Source organism: Bradysia coprophila, unplaced genomic scaffold (genome assembly GCF_014529535.1).
Source record: "Bradysia coprophila strain Holo2 unplaced genomic scaffold, BU_Bcop_v1 contig_13, whole genome shotgun sequence".
NCBI classification, from domain to species: domain Eukaryota; kingdom Metazoa; phylum Arthropoda; class Insecta; order Diptera; family Sciaridae; genus Bradysia; species Bradysia coprophila.
In genome coordinates this window covers 61,477-81,486 of record NW_023503402.1, presented here as the reverse complement: position 1 = coordinate 81,486, position 20,010 = coordinate 61,477, and the positions used below count along the sequence as shown (strand labels likewise).

Sequence of the window (20,010 nt, the reverse complement as noted above, 5' to 3'; positions counted from 1 at the left end):
TCATAATTCTGTTGCCCCATAGTAATTTATTAAACGGAAGAAATAAAAAAAATTTCTAACGAAAAATGGAAATAGAGAACAGAGAAAACGAAGAAAAAAGTGTAAAAAAAACATGCTTGAAAAATATTCGTTGTAGTGTTGAAAAGCTATTTAACCAGACCTGAGCTGGACACATCTGCGGCGGGAGTTGTTAAACAAGTTTTAACTTGTGTATTTTGGCCTTGTGGCTTCAACTGTCCACGACGTACCGTTCTTTCGGGACATTCTGGTACATTCAAAGTTGGTATTTCTTGCTGCTGAACCGACGCCGTTGTTGTCACTGCTGCCGCCGTAGTTGTACCGTTATTGGCAGCTGATTTATCGTTCGTTTTATTACTGGATATTTGTCCAGCTTGTTTTAGAACTCGGTAGATTTGATCGATATCATTTGGTTCTAGAGAATATTTCGTTTTTTTTTTGTTCGTTTTTTATTTGAATTTGAAATGAATGGTATGAAAGTGAGGTTGTTAGCTGTTGATAATTTGTTAAAACACTTAAACATAACTTATATGATATAACCACAGCGTAATGAGTCGAATTTCGATGGTAAATGGTAAAGAAGCGAAATTAAATAGATGAATTATGTGGTCCCAATTCGTTTTTAATTCCAGACAGTCGGATGCATTTTAAGCACAACAAAACACCATAAAAGTAATAATGCTCAATGAAGATAACCGAAAAGTCGAAGCAATGTATTCACTTTTCAGAAATATTTGTCATACGTTATCGACAGAAACGCCAAAAGTAATCGATAGTCATCGGTTAACGTGGTCTTTTATTTTGAAATGAATGTTGAAATGGAAGAAGTAAGAAATCAAATACTTTGAACAAAAGAAGTAACAGATTTAGTCGTTATGTTGCGATACGCTTTTACCGTATCTAAAAGACTAAAAAAGTTTAAAGTTCTAAACCTCTGCCAATCCAGAACAACAGTACACACAACATTTACGTCACAATGTGTATGCTCTTGAGTTTTCGTTCGGTTACCATAATTGAGCATGTTTTTTTGTAAAAAAAAAAAAAATAATACGCAAAATTATACCCATAAAGCTACTTGATTCGTCGACTGATAATTGGCGCGATAGCATTATCGACCGTATCCCTAAGCAAAAATTAAAGGAAAAAAAGAACATTTAATAAAAGAAACCAATTTCGTTTTCCCAAAAGAAAATGAACCTTGCAAGCACATAAAAAAATATTTAATTTTCCCATTTATTGCATGTTATAAAGTCCCTTTCCTTTCCTTTTGCTTGTTTTCAATTTTGTGCCCCATCTTCTGCATATTTATTTCCTAGATTTTTCATGCTTTTAAATAAAAACAACGAAACATTTTACTTACTCTCTTCTTCCACATCAACACGATTTTCTATTTCCGATGTACTTTTCTGTCGTCTTAATAACTTTTGTTTTGCCTGGCATTTTGGCAGCTGTGCTGCACAATCGACATGTACATTAAATTTGCATATCCTACATCGCAATCCTTGACGTGTATGTCCTGTGAGCAAAGATATAAAAAAGTTAATAAAAGTGAATTATGTATGAGCTGAGCATTGTTTCAGTTGTTCAGAAATTTATTAGGGAATCTGGAATTATATTTTCGTATTGTTCCTCTGATATTTTCTTTGGAAAAATTTTGTATTCAGTATACGTGCAGTCTTATATGGTTTCATTTCTTTTGCCATCCATCACCCCCACTACCTCTACACCTCCACTCCACCACCTACATTACCGATGCCATTCATACCTCTTAAAACTTGGGAACAAACATCGCAAGGTGTTATTTTCTTGTAGGTGTACTCCTGCAAATTGTGATGCTCGCTCTCGTATACCTTGCCAGTTGGAGTTGGTCCATTTTTTCTTGAATAATTAAAAATATTTTCCGTTATTCAACATGTGGAAAGATTAAGATAATTTTGGGCAAAAGAAAAATAAGAAATTGTAATTTTAGATTATTTTTTGTGTGTCTTGTTTGTGAAATTTATATTTTATTTTAAAAAAATAAATAGATTCGGTTGTCCCACTTCCGGTGGAATTGGTATTTCTTTGCTTGATTAATTCAAGCCCATTCTCAAAAATTTTTCTTTTTTATTTCTTTAGGCATTTATCCATACTAATGTCGATTCTTACTCCACGTGTATTTATAATTTTTATGAACGGAAAAATCAGGTAAAACAAAAAGAAAAAGGGAAAGTCTGACGATGTATATACGTTAATGGTATGGAAGTATGAAAGTTCGTCAAAGTTTTCTAAAATCTTGAAGTCTACAACATCGCAATCATCTTGCTTTTATTTTGAATAAATAGAAGACCTGAGTCTCAGTTATTGCTGCTTCGGTCTGATGTTGAATTTTTTCGTGTTTCATTACTAATTGAATTAGGAGCTAAGAAATGCCGTTGAACGTATTGAATTCATTTTCAAGATGTGATTTTATGTACAGCAGTGCGTAAATGAATGTAAATAGAGGCGAAGCCGAGATTGACAACAAACAGAATAATGCGAAAAGTTCCAGTTTAGTTCAGTTAGGAACAAGATTTTATGAACAGAGTTAGTATACTCATTTTTACAAACGTCACTTTTACGCACTAGTACGAGTCCTAATTCATTGCTTTTCGTTTTTCTTACTTCTTCGTGAGATATCTACAATTTTTTTATAAATTGAAGCATTGAGTCAAATCTTAGTGATATGAACATTTATGGTAATTTAACTGGATTGTCCAATCAATTCACATATTTCGATAGGAAGATTCCTAGATTTGTATCGTAAATTATGATCGTCAGGGCTTACATCAAAATTGATGGAAATTTAAAATGTTTTGTATCCAAAATTGTTATTCAACACGACAGATATATATTTATACTTTGACAGAGCTGTCTTGTTCTCGTCCTGTCTAGAGTCTAATAACGATGATAAAGTCATTCTACGATTCTTCACATACCTCTGCAAAATGTAGATATAAAAACATTTTATTATGCAGACCACGAAAGTTACTTGAAATACCAATCTCACTGGAGGATTAATAATGAACTCGCTCATACATCATCTTGCAGCGACACAATAAAAATGATAATATTTGATGCTCGAATAAATTTTGAGTGATGCTTGGAGAGACATGTGAAAGACAACTGAATGAATATGAACTCTAAGAGTGTTTGTATCATTTCACTCTTTCAATGAAACGTAAAAGTATCACTTGAGAGCCATAATTTAAGCATAATATTGTTGAGAAACAGTTTGTTTTTAAATGAAAGAGTAAAGAAATATAATTTATTAAAAGTTTTAGTCGGTTGATGGGACCATCTAAATAATGAAATCTTAATACAAGTCACTCAAAACGCCACAGAATCAAAATCAATAAAATGAGTTATCAAAACTGCTTATAGTTTGCGCTGAAAGTAGTGTATAGAATGATCCTTCAACATTTTTGAAGAGAATCTTCCCGACATGTACACGAAATTACAATTTAGGCAAAATCTGTTGGATCTACGCAAACATTTTACAACGTCAATCAAAAGTGAAACTGTAACATCAAATATGAATATGCTATTTAGATAGGATTAGTGTGTTTGCGACATAAAGGCATAAATAGGGCAAACGGTCGGAAACTAAAGTTATCTAAACATAACATACACACAGTGGAACATAAAAAGAATTTTTGTTACATGATCTGCAATGGGAATGAATGAATTTCATTAAGCTTTAATGAAGCAAAGAAAAAGAAACAAACGGTCATTCAAAAGCGATAAAAAGCATGCCATACATAGAAGGTTGTAAACTAAGACCGAAACGATTTTTTTTGCTTAGTTTCTGCGCTTTGTACGTTTCATAATTTTCTTGTTATACGGGGAAAGCCAATGTTTGTGGAAAATTAATTCGGTTTGTTTTTCGTAAATAATTTTCTTTTTGAGAAATTTTCTAATTTCTGTGGGGAACGCTTTGTTTGTGAATTCGGTTTGTTATTGTAGGATACTAACATTTAGACGGTAAATATAGGAATAAATTTATTTACAGTATACAGCATAGACTAGACAGAGATGTAATTTATGGCTTTTAAAAGTTAAATTTTAATTCAATTTTGTGAATCTTGAATCAAAACTTTATAAATTTATTTATGTACAATCTGTAAGGGAATTACCAATCTGTCACCAGCGGTTGACTTTATTTTATGCGAATAATAATAAACTGTTTTAAAAGCCATATTACGAAAACGGTATTAATCAATCCGGTTGTGTATAATATTTACAGCATTATTAGGTATAGGAGGATAGACAGAATTTCATTTCTAACAAAAACCACTAAAGAGAAGCTATTCAATTTTTACATGTCGCTGGTAGTAAATACAGTGGATGGTTTAAATTGCGGATATTACCATTCATGAATATGACATTAACATTTCATAGTAATAAATTCCTTGCTTTGGATCAACAACTTGTAGGAATGGATGTGATATTACAATAATGAAAATAAGAATCTTATAATTGAAAAAGAAGCATCTCACTCACACACTGTGAGGCAGATAAAACATATTATTTCCGAGACATAATATCAAATGCAGTCTTAATTTCAAACTGAAACAAAAAAGTTGCGATCACAATCATTGCTAGAAATGTTTGCCAATAAGCTCAAGGTATTATAAACTATGCGTTGGCAAAGAATCCAGACAAATTGTCTCTTCGAATCGGTGGTAAAGGACAGATTCGAGGTTCTTTGTGTTTAAACGATCCATACTCTGCTATTCACTTGGTTAAAGTTTTTTTTTCTTCCTTTTTTTGTCTTATCGAATATCGAACAATGCAGTTCTGTACAGAAAATCTCAGGTGAAGTAGAATTTAGATTTTTCGACAGGCAGCGTTTGAAAATACAACAAATTATCAGAAAAACATTTCGCTATCTTAGCTCAATCGTCTAGAGTAATATTGTTACTACCTGTTCCATTTCCAAATCCAATTCTAATATTCTACATTGATCTATATGGTCAAATATTTGCGAATGATAATTTTGCACATATTGACCTATGCTAAATTACACATGTTTGGTTCTGCTGATTTGTTGTATAATTAATTTTCATTCAAATCGAATAGACAAAAGGAATTAAAACGTATAACCGGACCAGCAAATAGTAAAAGTTTACTTAGGTTAGGTATGTTGCAGGTAAACAGAGAGAGGAAGCATCATGTTTATTTTCACAAATTATTGGAATCCTCTTTTTCATTATAATGTTGGTGTGTTACATCCGTTATTCACGAAACAAAATTCAATTTTTGTGAAAATTTGCATGATCCACACCTCGACAGAAAAAATACAGGATTTTAATTATTGAGAATATTGGAGTGTAGCTAACGCATATCATGGCACAATTGTTGGTATTTTATTTGATTTTTTTTTGTTCAACTAATTTTGTTTTACCTCATAACAGCTGATACCGCGTGATACATTTGGTTTGTTCGGCTTGCGAAAAAAATGGAATATGAATTAAGTGTTTTAAATTGTGAATGTTATGCATGATAATTGCAAAATGAGAACACAAAATTTATTTAAAATAAATTAAACAAAAAATAACGCAGCAGCTGCAGTTAAACTAAATTTTTATAATATTTTGTTAAAAATGTTCCATTATTTACTTCCATTTTCCTACGTTCTTCTTTAGTTTCAATGCCTGTACGAAGAACAGGGGTTTTATAAGTTTAGTATCACGTTTTCGTCACGTCGAATTCGAGGCTCTGAGTAGGAATTTTGATAAATTTTTTCCTGTTTGGCATTGTTCAATGCTAGCCTAAGTTCGAAGATGATTGAATTGAAGATTGATGAAGGTTTGGTGCATGTATCAGTTTCCAGACCATATCAATCAGGGAAAAAATCATCAAAATCGGTTCATGTGATCGAAAGGTTCGCTGTTTAAGCGTGAGTTGGGCTACTCAGTCGTGACGGTAGTGTTTTTACGAGTTACAGAAATGTTAATGGTACTCGAGATTGTACTATCTCGTATAAAATATGCATTTACATTGCTTAGTTACGTAAAACACAGTATTTCGAAGAGTAACTTTTTGGGTCAGGCTATATTTTCCCCACCCGTCGGAATTAAATCTTTGAAGCACAGACGTAATGTACTATCAACGCGCTGGAATCTAAGCACCGGAATAGATTTTTTTCAATTGGCCCCTTATTTTGTATGGAACGTCCAGACGCAGTTGCATTACACCAACATAAACTGTGCAGCTACATTGAGCTGTATTCACCAGTTATATTTAACTGTAAAATGCCCACTTATATAATAGCTATATAAAGTGCACACATAGCAACATAATGTAGTCATTTAATAAATTACTTCGCCTGTCCGAACATTGCTGCAACTTTAATGGGAGACAATATAAAGAGGAAGTCTATGTTGAGAGATTTTTAGATGCAGTGAAGTTTCAATATACATGCCTTTTGTGGACTTTGTGTACAACTAGCTCTTGTGTTCGAGCCATTCGTACGAGTCCCATCATGTGTTTTTTTCATGTAGAGATCCGTGTTTTTTTTATAGAAAAACCAAAAACAATTTTCAAGCACCGCTTAGTACACATTTCATGTTTGGAAAATAAATTTTCTTAGATTTTTCGTGTACTTAACAAACACTTGAATCTCTGCAGAAAACAAAATATAAAAAATTAACCTTGACTTCTTATCTTGATGGTTATATCATTTTTATGTGTGACTTCAATATAAAGCTCTATACATTCATATACAAATGTATGTTGTGATCATGGCTTTGTATATATATGTATATATATACAATATAACATGTTGATACGGCTGTGTATATAGGCAAGGTTTATCTCCTCGAGCTTTATCTACCCTCTTAAACCTTTATTCCAACAAGCAGTAACAGATAGCATCTTAAACAAGAATAAAGATACATTTCGGTCTAGATGGAAATGACAAAACGAAAATTGAAAGGAAAAACTCATTTTTATTTGCTTAAAAGGAAAATATACTTTGATTTTCATTTTCATTTTACTTCTCTGTTCTTCATCCCTGAACAGTTCCGTTTGAAAATATTGTGAATGAAAAGAGAAAACATTTTTTTTCGTTATGTTTACGTCGTTATTTCCCATTTTTTTTCCATATATACATTGAATTTGTCACATTGTTTCACAAAATTGTTTTTTATGGCATTTGGAATGCTAAAAGTAAATTTTATTTAGCAACAGCTCCAACAGCTTGACACCGTATGCCGCCAGCTCTGTGGTTGATCTATTGTCATTTTGTGTTCTACCGTCGTCTACTGTTATAAATTCAGAGAAGATTTATTAAATAAAACTAAGAGCTCATGGGGCTTCATTCTTTTTTTATAAAAATCAGCAATGTTCATGTTTATGCCCGGATAAATTATTGCGTATGAAGCAAGTATCAGTTTCGTAAGTTTTGCGGAGTTTGTAATGTATCAGAGATTTTATGACGAAAATTGTCTCGTTTTATTTGGGTTATCTCGGATAACGTATCTGTGTTCTCACGGTTTATGTTTCAGAATTATTGATATAAACTCACTTCATTGAAATGTTATTATGGACAAAGATTTTGATAGCACAGAATATGTATACAGTCAAAACGGTTAAAAAAAATCGTTTTAAACGCAAGAATCATCTGTTATCGACTATAACGACTAAAATAAGTGATGTCCTCTGTTTTATGTAGATTTATATAGTAAAATGTATGTTAAAACAAATGAAGTAAAAGATTTTTTATCAAACTCTTGTCGATACTTTGAACAGAATAAGTAATAGATTCAATGATTACATCACGCTACGCTTGTCATTTTTAAGAGGATACAAATAAATAATAGCAGAATCTAGTATTATGATCGTCTCAGTCAATTTAAGTTTGGTGTCTGATGGCAGAGACCTTTGTTACAATATAGCATACGTATCGTTTTTTTGTTTGCTCTAGACCGTAAAGCATTTCACAATTCTTTAATCCCCCATTATTCACACATTTGTTTCGGTCATAAATCGATGTGACTTATTGGATTTTTTTGTGGTTTTATTGGTGAAAATGGAAAAAATGGGAAAAGTCAACACAACATAATTTCAATTCTACTGAATATGAAACATAATTTCAACAAATAACAGAAGCATCGATTGTTGTCGGAGAGCATTGTTAAAATACAATGGCTTTGGGGTTAATATGTATGTGGCTTTGTACTCTTTTAAAGGGTTTGTGGAGGTTGAATGCATGAAAGTCCTCTTCCGCTATATCTATACGACCAAGAGGACTCCACTAGGACATTTGCTGTCTTTGAAATCTCTTGTAGATAGATTTTATAGGTCGCACTAATTTAATAAGAATTTCAGAAGCCGTCGTTCGTAATGTGCATTTTGTAATTAAATTGAGATAATCTTAAATTTTCAATTATGGGAATGAGCATAATGGATAACTTCATAATAATAAATTATTTGGCAACACACAGTCTGCTTGAACTGGGAGAAACCAGCCTTTGTGATTAATTATTCAGCTCACAACCTCTCTAAATTCGCCGTTCATAGATATAAATTGCAAAAGACATTCAATAAAGAAGAACATTGCATGCACAATATGAAGACACATTTGAAATATATTTTATACTAAGTATATATATTACCGGAAAAATATTGATTGTTTTGTGTGTTATATCGTTTTGTGGCACAACATAACATGACATAAGGATATTGATTAAAAGGGAAAATATTCATGGACAGACAATGGTGCATAATAAACTGAACATGAGAAAGTTCTTTGATAGCTTAAATAATATTTTCAGCCAATAAATTTTTCGCCTCACTCCATTGAGAAATGGAGCTCGCACGCACTTCGGTGAATGTGTGTTTATTATACGCTTAACACATAACGTAAAATGGAAAATGGAAGAAATGGCAATTCATTAGTCTGGCCATATATTTTGAATGAACAAAAGAATCCTATTTTTACATTTATATTGTCGGCTGTATTGAAGTGTAGTGAAATTGTTAATTAAAAATTCAATCGAATCAATACGATTTCAATTTTAACAACTAATCAACCACTACAAAATTGTAAAATCGACTGCATTATTTACTCACTTATCGGCTGGTGTAGGTCCTGATGTCGGCTTGAGGCTCTTGAAAGCCTTCAACCACTTTGTTTTCATTGATAGTGAACTGGGTACGGTACCAGAAAGTTTTCTTTCGTTTCTAATGGGCGATCCGGGCTCAGATGGTCGTCCTAAGAATAGCTCCTTCTGCAAAACATTAATTAAAATTTTTGTTAGATTTTAAGAGATAAGTCTTTCAACTGTTCTTTAAGTGACATTAGGTCCGTCAATGTACCGTGTACATATCTTAAGCACGGATCTATTATTTATTTTATATTCTTCAAGTGAGCTACATTTGTCCGAGAAGTTTATGTGTGCGGAATGTGTAAATGTGTCATGTACACACGTGGAAGTTCAAACAAGCTAGTGTACTAATGAATATTTTCATAACTCAGACTTGAGAACAAGTTGTTCTGAGCGAGTCGCAAAATGTAAATTCAGAAGTGGCTTCATTTAAATAATTACTTCCCAATGAGATGAAAATTTGGTAAAAGTCTGCTACTTTTAACTTTTACCCTATACCCTAACTTTCAGCACATCTAATTAATTTTATGGGCATTGATTATGCATGAATGAAGCAAATATATTCTTAAAAAAAAGAGAAATTGGATGGCTTGTTGAACAAATTTCCGAAAAGTAAAGTTTTCTTGCCTCCAACAAATTGGTTGTATGTCCAAAAACGAATACGTAACTATAACACTTGAGTTGAGTGGCTCAACCGTTTTTGATTTAAATTTCTATGAAATTTATATGGTAATTAAAGAGGATGATGGATGAAAGTTTCAAAGTTGAACCACTTCATAAATGGTATTCGTTATGCTTATTGCCTCCAAAATTTAATTTTCTTCATTTCAACTTAATTCAAATATTTCATAACGAGCAAGGAAATGACTACGATGCTCGAGTGTAAAGCGGGCTGTGGAACAAAATTCGACTTAGCTGCAAGTATAATTAATTGGACAAAATTTATCTCTGACAGAAAGATATTTTTAGACATCCATTCCTTTTATTTGTACTTTTTGAACATGGAAGACGTGCATGCAGCATGCCATTGTATGTGCCTCTCATTACAGCTCGTATCATTTTCTATTCAAATCATGAGTATGTCGTTACTAACAAAAACCTGCACAAAATACAAGAGGCACACTGCTACAAATTTCATACAAAAAAGGTGCGCGGAAAATGCACCCCAATTCAAGTGAAATCAACGAGCGTACAGACTTTTTACAATATAGATTCATTGATTATATGGTTAATTTCCTTGTGGTATCTATGTTCTGAAACCGTTAGTGAGGCTATACTCTAAGCCAATTATACCTAAGGTTCTCATAGTATCATAAAACCGTTATTTATGCATAAGCAGTACATATATAATGGACCAGGTGGAACCACAGTTGAAGCGAACTTAGACACATTCGATTGACATTAACTGTATCGCAGAATTGTTTTAAAATTAGGAAAACAATTCACGATTATCGTCATAATTACATGCGTGTTGCACTTAGTAACATGGAACTATAAATTATATTTGTCAAAGAAAGCAGATGCGATAAAGATAGACTAATTAAAGAAATTGCTAACATGCACGCGAAATGCCAATTCCGAAAAATGACACTTTTGCATACGTCATTAGTTGATAAAAAAAGCTTATTAGCATGCTCTGAGAACTAATTACTAGAACAAACGAAAAAACTAGTAAGTCACGACACATTTTTTTTGCAAAATAATAATTTGCTTGAATTGTGTCAGTTTATTATTCAAGGTGCTGGTGCATTTCCGTAATCGATGCATATGTACCTCAAAAAGTACACGCTTCAGTCGCAGAAATACGACAAATACCAGAATATGCTACAAATCTGTAATCATTCCATCATGAGAAACAAAGAACTATTCATTCCATTTATTATAAACGAAGGAAAATCATGTCGCACAGCACAATTGTAAACAAAACAAGTAACATTTTCTGCATCCCCTTCTGCCACTAACCTATGATAATGGCAAAGCCCATATTTATGCTGTATGGCAACGTGCATGTTATCATAATAATTGAATGAGACAGACAATAAGTTCGCAACTTTATTCTCGGGTAGAGAAGTTATGTCGTCGGCTTATATAAGCTATTCTTCTTTCTATTTATTGTGAATGTGATCGTGATACAAAGCCCGAATAATATTTTGTTAGGTAAGGTAAAAGATTTTGCTCTTAACATTAGATAAGAAGTAAAGAGGAAGTGTATCAATGCAGAACTAGTTTAGACTATGTTCGAAATTTACGTTCAATTAGACCTATTATTTGTGGTATTGCAAATTGTAAATTTTTAGTTCAAAAGTTCCGTCTATTAGGGATCATTCATAAATTACGTAACGCTTTTCAGTGCTTTCATCAAAAATTAAATCGTAAATAACTCGAGAAATAAACTGTCTGCGAAGATAAGTCTACCCCCCCCCCCAATATATCTCCCTGAAAATAGGGAGAAGCGGTAGATCATAATTGTAACTTTACAGAACGCGTATTTCTCAGAGTTATTTAAGATTTAATTTTAACACTGAAAGATCGTTACCTTTTATGAATGATCCTAGATAGTTTCCTACGATTTACATTTTTCAAAGTTTCAATCTTGCTGTCACCACCTTTAGGTGACTATACTATACTATAACGTTTCCAATTCCGTAATGTTTCATAAAAATTTTATAAACCACTACTTAACCGTTTCTCACAGCTTTAGTTCCAGGGCATGCCGCGTGAATCATTCAAAGCGACTGTAAAGATGTCGAAGATTCCAATCAAATTGAACGGTAAGACCAAGATTTCATGATTTACACTGATTTAATCTTGCAATTATGCAATTATGAACCAATGATTCTCTCTCTCTCTCTCTCTAATCCGTATCGATTAGTCTAATCTGGTCTCACGACTTCTAAATGGTCTAACGACTTCTAAATATTAAACTCCAAGTCTCATCGACTTGTGCAAAACCGAGCCTATCTAGTCGATTGGCTTTCGCTAATCCGTTCTTTTCCAGGTGGCTCGTTGACCCAAAACGCATCTTCTTGGTCCTTGGACCTTGGTCACACGAATCAGAACTACCTGCTGCTTTTAAACGTCGTGTTTTTTTTGTGTTATATAAATCTTGTCCTTATTATCTTGTAATTGTAATGTAAACAATTGTAAATGTAAGTAGTCAGGGGGCATGTTGCCATTGATGAAATGAATAAATAAAATAAAAAAAATACAATCAACACACAACTATAGACAACACAATACATTCAAAATTTAAGAATTTTCCATTGGTTTCATTTCGATCGATATTTAATTTTTAATTCGAACAAAGACTCTTCATAATACTTTTCGTTTGTTTTATCGGTTACTGCTCCCAAATTTTGTCATTTTTTTTTTCTTCATACTTTTAAATGGTAAAAGCTATGGTGACCGTATTTAAGATGGACTAGCACTTTTTAGATCATCAATGCTTACTATTGTAATGAGTCTGTAAGTATTTACAAAATATTACTCGCAATATCGTAACAAAATCATTCATGTAAGTCTGTTACTGCATTTGTATAAACATTTGGCAGCGCACGTTTGTTGCAAAATCTATCACTTCAATATTTTTCATATTAAGAAAACATCGGTCCACCATAGATCATCGCTTATTCTTGTCATAGTTGTCGAAAGCAGATGACTAGCTTTTTCTATAAGGATAATTGACGATCTTAAACGGATTTGTTTCCATAAAAAATGCAAGTATATTTGAAGATATTCTCATTATTTTCATAGTTGATTCCCCTTGAGATGAGAAATTAAAATTTTAATGAATCTAAATCAATTTTCTTTTTCTGCAATGCTATACAATGCGACGCGACTGTATGATACCTACGTAAAATATAATTCTTTTTATAAATTTTATAAATTTCAAATTAAGAGTATCGATAATAAAACGAAAAAGAAATTGAAACCATTGCTTATTATCCGGGTAGGTTTCTCAAATCGGATTAGAGAAATCATTGAATTCATGATAACATTTTGATTTAGTAATTTAATGATGACTTTGGACGTCATCATAAAGCTACAATAAAAAGTTGATTTTAATTTCATCTTAAATACCATAACGTTTCGTTCAATTTCTTTCACAGATTCTTTTCTGTAAAGTTTTGTATTCTAAGCTTATTTGGTATGACAACTTTTAAAATCTATGCAATTTTTTGTTGTTGGTTGGGTATTGATTGAGAGGATTACTACACAACAATAGGACACAATATTTGTATTCAAATAAGTTATTTCATTTTTTGTGTTACATTAATACGCTTACAGAATATTTCTATTGTACATTTCTTGGGACATTATTACAAAGCGTAATTTACCTGCCGAAGTTCGAGGCATTCGTAGCAAAAAGAATCAATTGTTACAGACACTATAGTAACCGGAAAGGAAAAATATTGCGACTTAAACAACTCGGATGGTTTTACCTAGCTAGTTTCAATTTCTGATGAAATTACAAAATCCTAACGAAATGAAATTACATCTGTCCTTAGAAGTAGTTTCGCAAGCAAGTAAAGAAAGTACGTTTAAAGCTTGGCAAAGTTTATATGACCTGAACCTGAATCATTTAACAAGGCTTCAGGTAAATCCATATAAAATTCAAAAAGACATGACCTGTTCCAAAGGCTTTATTTTCAATTCTCAGAAAATAGAAAAAACAATTCCTAAACAAAAAGGTAGACATTTAAATGCTGCAAACACGGAAAGTTTAAATTACTTCACTGTTGCTATTGCTTGCGTGATTATCAAATTTATGGAAAAGCAGGTTGGAAATTTTTAACTATTAGTGAAAAATATTAAAAATTTTCCCTACATACTGAAGTTATCGTAAAATGCTCAGATCTAGAACTTGCGTAATGAAAGTCTACGTTTTACTTTTCACTTAATAGAAAAACCGGTAGGTGGTCCTTGGTAAGTATATTTTTAGCCATAATCATGTGAGCACAAACATATCAAACCTACACATTTGGATGTTATACACTTCAACGGAATAGCTATATAAAATAATGTGAAGCGGAACCAGATTGATGGGAAATATATTTTCGGGAAAAAAGAAGAAAAATTCCACTTTCGAATACATTTATTTACTGGATGTCTTCATACCAAAAATAATCAATTTTCGATACCATTTCCCCTACTTGTCGGACGTACTTCCATCATATAACTTTCAAGTTTTAACCCTAAATGAATATTAATGGTTCGAGAAGAAAAAGTTAATTTGGAAAATGGATTTTTTTTTTTCATGTAAAGCTTAACCTCCACTCAGTGTTGCTTTGAAAATTAAGTATCCGTAAAGAGTGTTGCTGCGACACGACATGAACATCAATAACCGAAATCGGTGATTATGTTTTTCTCTGTTACCATTTTAAAGTGTACAAATACTAAAAATTTCACTAGCAGACTACATTTCTATTCTATGTGGCATACATTCATTAGCATCAATACGAATTACTCCAATTTTCGCCAAAACAAAATAAAATAAAGTCTCTTACAACATGCACACGAATGGACTCCCATCCCATATCTATTTAAACAAAAAGCAGCCTCATGCTATTTAGACCTGATATCAACCAAACGGCAGCGGGCGTTCCAATTTCACTTTGATTTGAACAGACACACAACACGACCCAATGTATTTTTAGTTGGACATGGGCATATATTAGTCAGATGTGTAGAACAGTAGTTGGTTGCTTGGTCGCCCGATACAAAAATACACTTTTAATCACAAATCAATAACAATTTTATTTCGTTACGTGATTGCTGCTATTGTTCCATTCTGTCTTTTTATTTTAATGTTTGTCACTCGTTTTCAATATGTAAATAATTGATTGGAAAATATTTGAATAACACGTCGTCGTAACAGCTTTTTTTAGTTAAACTTTTAAAATCGTTTTTTTTTTGTAACAATGATTTTTTTGTAATGCTTTAAATATGTAAATCCTTAATAACGATACAACATGGTTAAAACAATGATATCACAAAAATTATTTTTTTAAATCTCTAAAATTTATTTAACGTTCAGTAGATTAATAATAAACTTTTTTTTTAAGGTACGATTTGTGCGATCATTTAAATTCTATTTTTTTAAATATTAATATTCAATAAAAGTTTTTGACCCATTACCATTAGTATATCACCACTTCTTATATAATAATTTATCATTTAAAGTTAATAAATTTTTCATCTCATCCGAACACCTTGGTAACAACAAGAACTCCACTGAATGTATTACAAAACTGGGTACATTAGCTAAATGTCTCTCGTTTTGATAGCATTCACGAGAAGAGGAGAATAAACTTGTATGTACACACTCAATTGCCACTAAAACGCGATGATAATATTTCTTTTGAAGCGGATGTCAAACACTCCGAGAATAAAAACCCACTTATTCAGCGATAAAACATGAATTATTCACTAAGCTTTAAGGGTACAAATTAACCTAATGACTTTTTTTTTTAAATACTTGTGTGGTTATTAGTTGCTGCAGCTGTGGTATGTTAATCTAAACTTTTCGGCTGCCCAACAATATTTGGACACAAAACTTCAGATGAATGTGTGTGGACGAGTGTTCCGACGAGCGCAGATATTCATGGGAAAATATGGGAAATTTCATCGTGGCACATGCGCCGTATGACGGTGATACAATATAATGACAAGTGAAATTTATATACACTCTGGTGGAAAATTGGAGCAAAATATTTAAATGGGAAAATTTCATTTAAATCTTTTGATTGCTTTCGAGATGTATCTGTATAGTGTATACAAACCGTGTAATAATGGGATACGAGAAAAATAAATTCCATGTTTGTATGCTACTGCTACGTACATCTACACCTTTCATGTGCAAATACACTGGCACACCGTAGCGAGTGTAACAGGAATAATGTCTAACCGTTTCTTTAAAAGTGTTTCCGCATGCTTCTTACGGCAATTGTACGACAAAACAATCGATGGTTAAAATTGTTTGACGCTAATTTTAATTAACTTTTCGTTTCATTTAACAATATACGCTTAACTGAACATCCCGTGGAAATTTCATTATATTCTCATTTCCACAGCATTCCGAAAAATTGGATATTTTATGTTGCGTATCCCGACACTATATCAGTGACCATCACTGGCTAATAATTGAATTTCTTCTTTGGTATTTTTCGTGTACGACATAAGTCTTGCTGGAGTGACAGCAAAGATAAACACGTAAAATAATAGGATGCAGGAAATGATAATGTCTGTAAAAGTAGATTAAATAACTGAAGAGCGTAGAAGCTTTGAAGCATTGTTGCCACACACAAAATAGAAAAATTTCTTTACTCTAATATTCTGATACTGCATCGAATAACCTCGTCTGTAAAATCAACGTAAGTTTAAATCGTCTCGACTCGAATCAACAAATTTTACACCCAAATGTTCTACAAAAATATACTATGACGTCCTCCGATTCAGTGTTCGACTCATCCCCCTCAGAGTCAGAAAAATTCATGGCATAATGAAGTAAATTTATAAACATTTCAATTACAGTAATTGCCTCAGAAAAATTGCTGTATCGAAATTTTGCATAATAATTTATTTAACGCCATAAATTTTACCAACTTCCAAATGGGATTTATATCTAAATCTGACCTAATTGAAGTGATGGTAGTAAAAGACGAATTATGTGAAATAAAAAATGCCGACGTTAACATCATTTTGGAAATGTAGTATTTGCAGCTCAGCTACATATGGTGATGATATTCAGTGATGGATAATGAAAAAAGTTTGTGATTTCTATCGCTGCAAATCTGGTCGAACGTGATGAATGTTCAACTACAATTGGAGTGAGTAACAGATGATGGAGAGAACTGTTATACATGCCAATTTTCAGTCAACAGTGGTAAAAAACTACGCAATGTGACATGTGAACATGTCGGAACAGGGTAATCGAAGAGATGATTCGCTGAGGGCAACTGTTAAACGAATATTTGTGTGCTTCATTTCCAATTAACCGAGTAAGCTCCTTTTCCACTTTATAGTCGTATTAAATATAAGGATCGGAAGAAATTTCCTCTTTATTTGACATTCTATGTGCCCCTTTAACGATTTATTGAACTGAAATCTACTTGTTTGAATATAAAGACGTATTAGGATAAATTAAGTTTTTTAACGTGCTGATGCATTCGACAGTTAATATAGCGTGTGTGTATTATCAGCTTTCATCGTGAAAATATTAAAAATTAAATTTTGGAAATCTTTCACTCAAGATACCGATCTTTGATTTCGGCCGTAACAAAAAAGATTTTTATTCGAAATTGGTTCCATTGCAGATTCAACTCTCTTGATATTACTTTTGTTTTACAAAAAATACTGTATCCTCTGCTATGTGAATATTAACGTTACGCATGGGTTGAGGTGGTTCATTTTCAATTTAGGAACTAAGAAACGTGTGACCTAAATCATAAGTTATATTTGATATGAGGTTCACCACATCAGACACACAAGTAGAGTTCTATTTCTCCTATATTTTTTCTGTGCCATCCGTTGTGTGTATAGCCGAGCATAATGTAATATTGAAAACTTTAAATTGAAATCGAAATATTGATTCACTTTATGATATATTGTGTTCTTCCCTCGATAATTTATACGCTTGACTGTGGATACATTATGGTATCTGGCAGATAAAATATAAGTTTTATAAAGACCTCGCAATTTAAAATCAAAATATTTACTATCAAGCAATCCCTGTTATGAGAATGTTATGTTATTCCCTGTTTAGCATATTTGTGTTACAATGTCGCTTTAATATGTTTTGGAATTGAAACTCAATCTTGAATATATGAATACGATTAACTCAATTTATTGGCATCAACATCAGCCATTGATCCATGCTGTCACATAATATTAATATTTTGAGGAACCGCTAACATTTCCATTACTCGTAGTTTGCAATTATGGCTCATTCAAAAGAGTCAAATTTTTCAAATTTGTAAAATGTAAACTTACCTGAGCTCTAACAGCAGCAAGATGTATTTGTTTGGCTCGTAAATCGAATTTTTTCATCGAAATGTCTTCCTGAAGTTCGTTAACTAGAAATTGAAAAAAAAAAAGTTCAATACTTTCCCAGCACAAAACATTTTTTTTACCTTTGTTATAGAGTTGATTTTCGAGACCTCGAATTTGTGTACGGATTAATGTTTCGATAGTGTCCTGTAAAATGAAACAAGCTCAATCAAATGATGTAAATTCTCAACGTATCTGTGGACATTTGACCTGTAATTGTCGAATTTGCAACTCAATATCTGAAGCTTCCCTCTTCAGTGCTTCTACGGATGGTCTCATTTGCAAAGAAGCATTTCGTTCAATAATCAGTTCGTTTTTTAGTGGAATAGGTGATTGATCCTGCTTTCAGTAGAATAATCGATTACCTGTACGGCATAGAGAACACAACGAAATACTTACGCTATAAGCTAATACATCATCGGCATCGCCTGGTCCTGATTGTGGTGGCGCATAAGCTTTTCTAGGAACTTTCGGTGAATCCGGTTGTAAAAATCTTAGAAAACTATTTAAATCCTGTTGACCAGAAACTATTCTACATTGGGTTGATAAAGCATCATATCGCTTGGATTGTTCGTTTGCCTGCAAAACGAAAAAATAAATAAATTCTATTATACGTGGGTGTTACACTTAGGATTTATGTTCAGAATTTTCAATTCGAAATTTCCATTTACCGCAGTTGCAATCGGCAAAGAATGTATTTGACTTTACAGCTCGTTATTATACACCCACATACCATCGTATTAAAATGCAAATTTCTAGCTTTGAAGCTCCCATTGCAATTCAAATTATCTTTAATTTTTGCAAGCTTTAGGAGTTTTGTGACATAGAAATTAAGTTATGCGAACCAGAAACATGAGGTTAAGCTTTTTATTATTTATGGATTGCCCTACTCAGATCTTCTTTTAATGAGAACTAGACTCAAGTGCCACAGCAATATTCAGGAATGATTTATACACAATACCTTATACTACCCTATTAGACCATTTCATTCAGAGCAAATGTGGGTCATCTTATGATCGTTTTAAGAATTTACTGAAATAGGATTCAAAATACGCTGATACAGAGTGAATGCATGTTATTGAGTAAGTATATAAGACGACATCTTTATAATGCTGAGCGTTAAATGAATGTAAATCGCAAACATCTAGATAAACGGTTTTATGAGATGGCGAAAACGTGTTCAACATTTTCGCTATTATACATTTACGAAAAGTAACACTAATATCGTCGCTCTAAAATGGAAATATGTGCACCCGTTCGTTCTCGTTGTATGTTTATTCAATATACTGAAAAAGTCACTTTCATTTTCCGTTTCGTTTGCTGGCTTGCACAACACATACAATTTCAGATGTTAATGATTTGAATTGAAATAAATCGCATCCGTTGAATAGGGAATCAGAGAGATACAGTGTGATAGGGATTCGTGCCAGTGTTTTTGTCGAGTAAATCTTTTAATTTTCAAATGACACTAATCCTGCTTACATGTAAACTATACAAGCCAGGATAACTACCAAATTTAAATTCTGCCATGAAAAAGCTGTAACTAAATAATTCAACTTGAATATCCATTTGTTGTACACAGGCACCATACATGTTCTGTTCATGGCATAATTGTAACTTTCAGCAAAAGCTCGTTTATTGAATAAAGCCGTAAAAATATATGAATAAAAATAACCTTTCATTGAGAGTTAACATTTAAGAAGTATTTTGTCTTTGATTTAACTTTGCTAAAGTTTTCAAAAGAATAATTTTTTTTATTTAAAAAGTTTGATTTGAAAAAGAAACTCAATTTCCGGCTTTTTCGGAGTTCCGA

General features: G+C 32.4%; 1 protein-coding gene across 1 annotated transcript in view; it reads right to left on the bottom strand.

Moving 5' to 3' along the window:
• The window catches only part of LOC119073081, a 74,765-nt gene that overhangs the window by 15,066 nt on the left and 39,689 nt on the right, over positions 1-20,010 (bottom strand). The window contains 7 exon segments of the mRNA XM_037178394.1: positions 161-433; positions 1,379-1,534; positions 1,784-1,896; positions 9,115-9,272; positions 18,141-18,223; positions 18,281-18,344; positions 18,408-18,776. Of these exon segments, the coding sequence (XP_037034289.1) occupies positions 161-433; positions 1,379-1,534; positions 1,784-1,896; positions 9,115-9,272; positions 18,141-18,223; positions 18,281-18,344; positions 18,408-18,776 (1,216 nt within the window).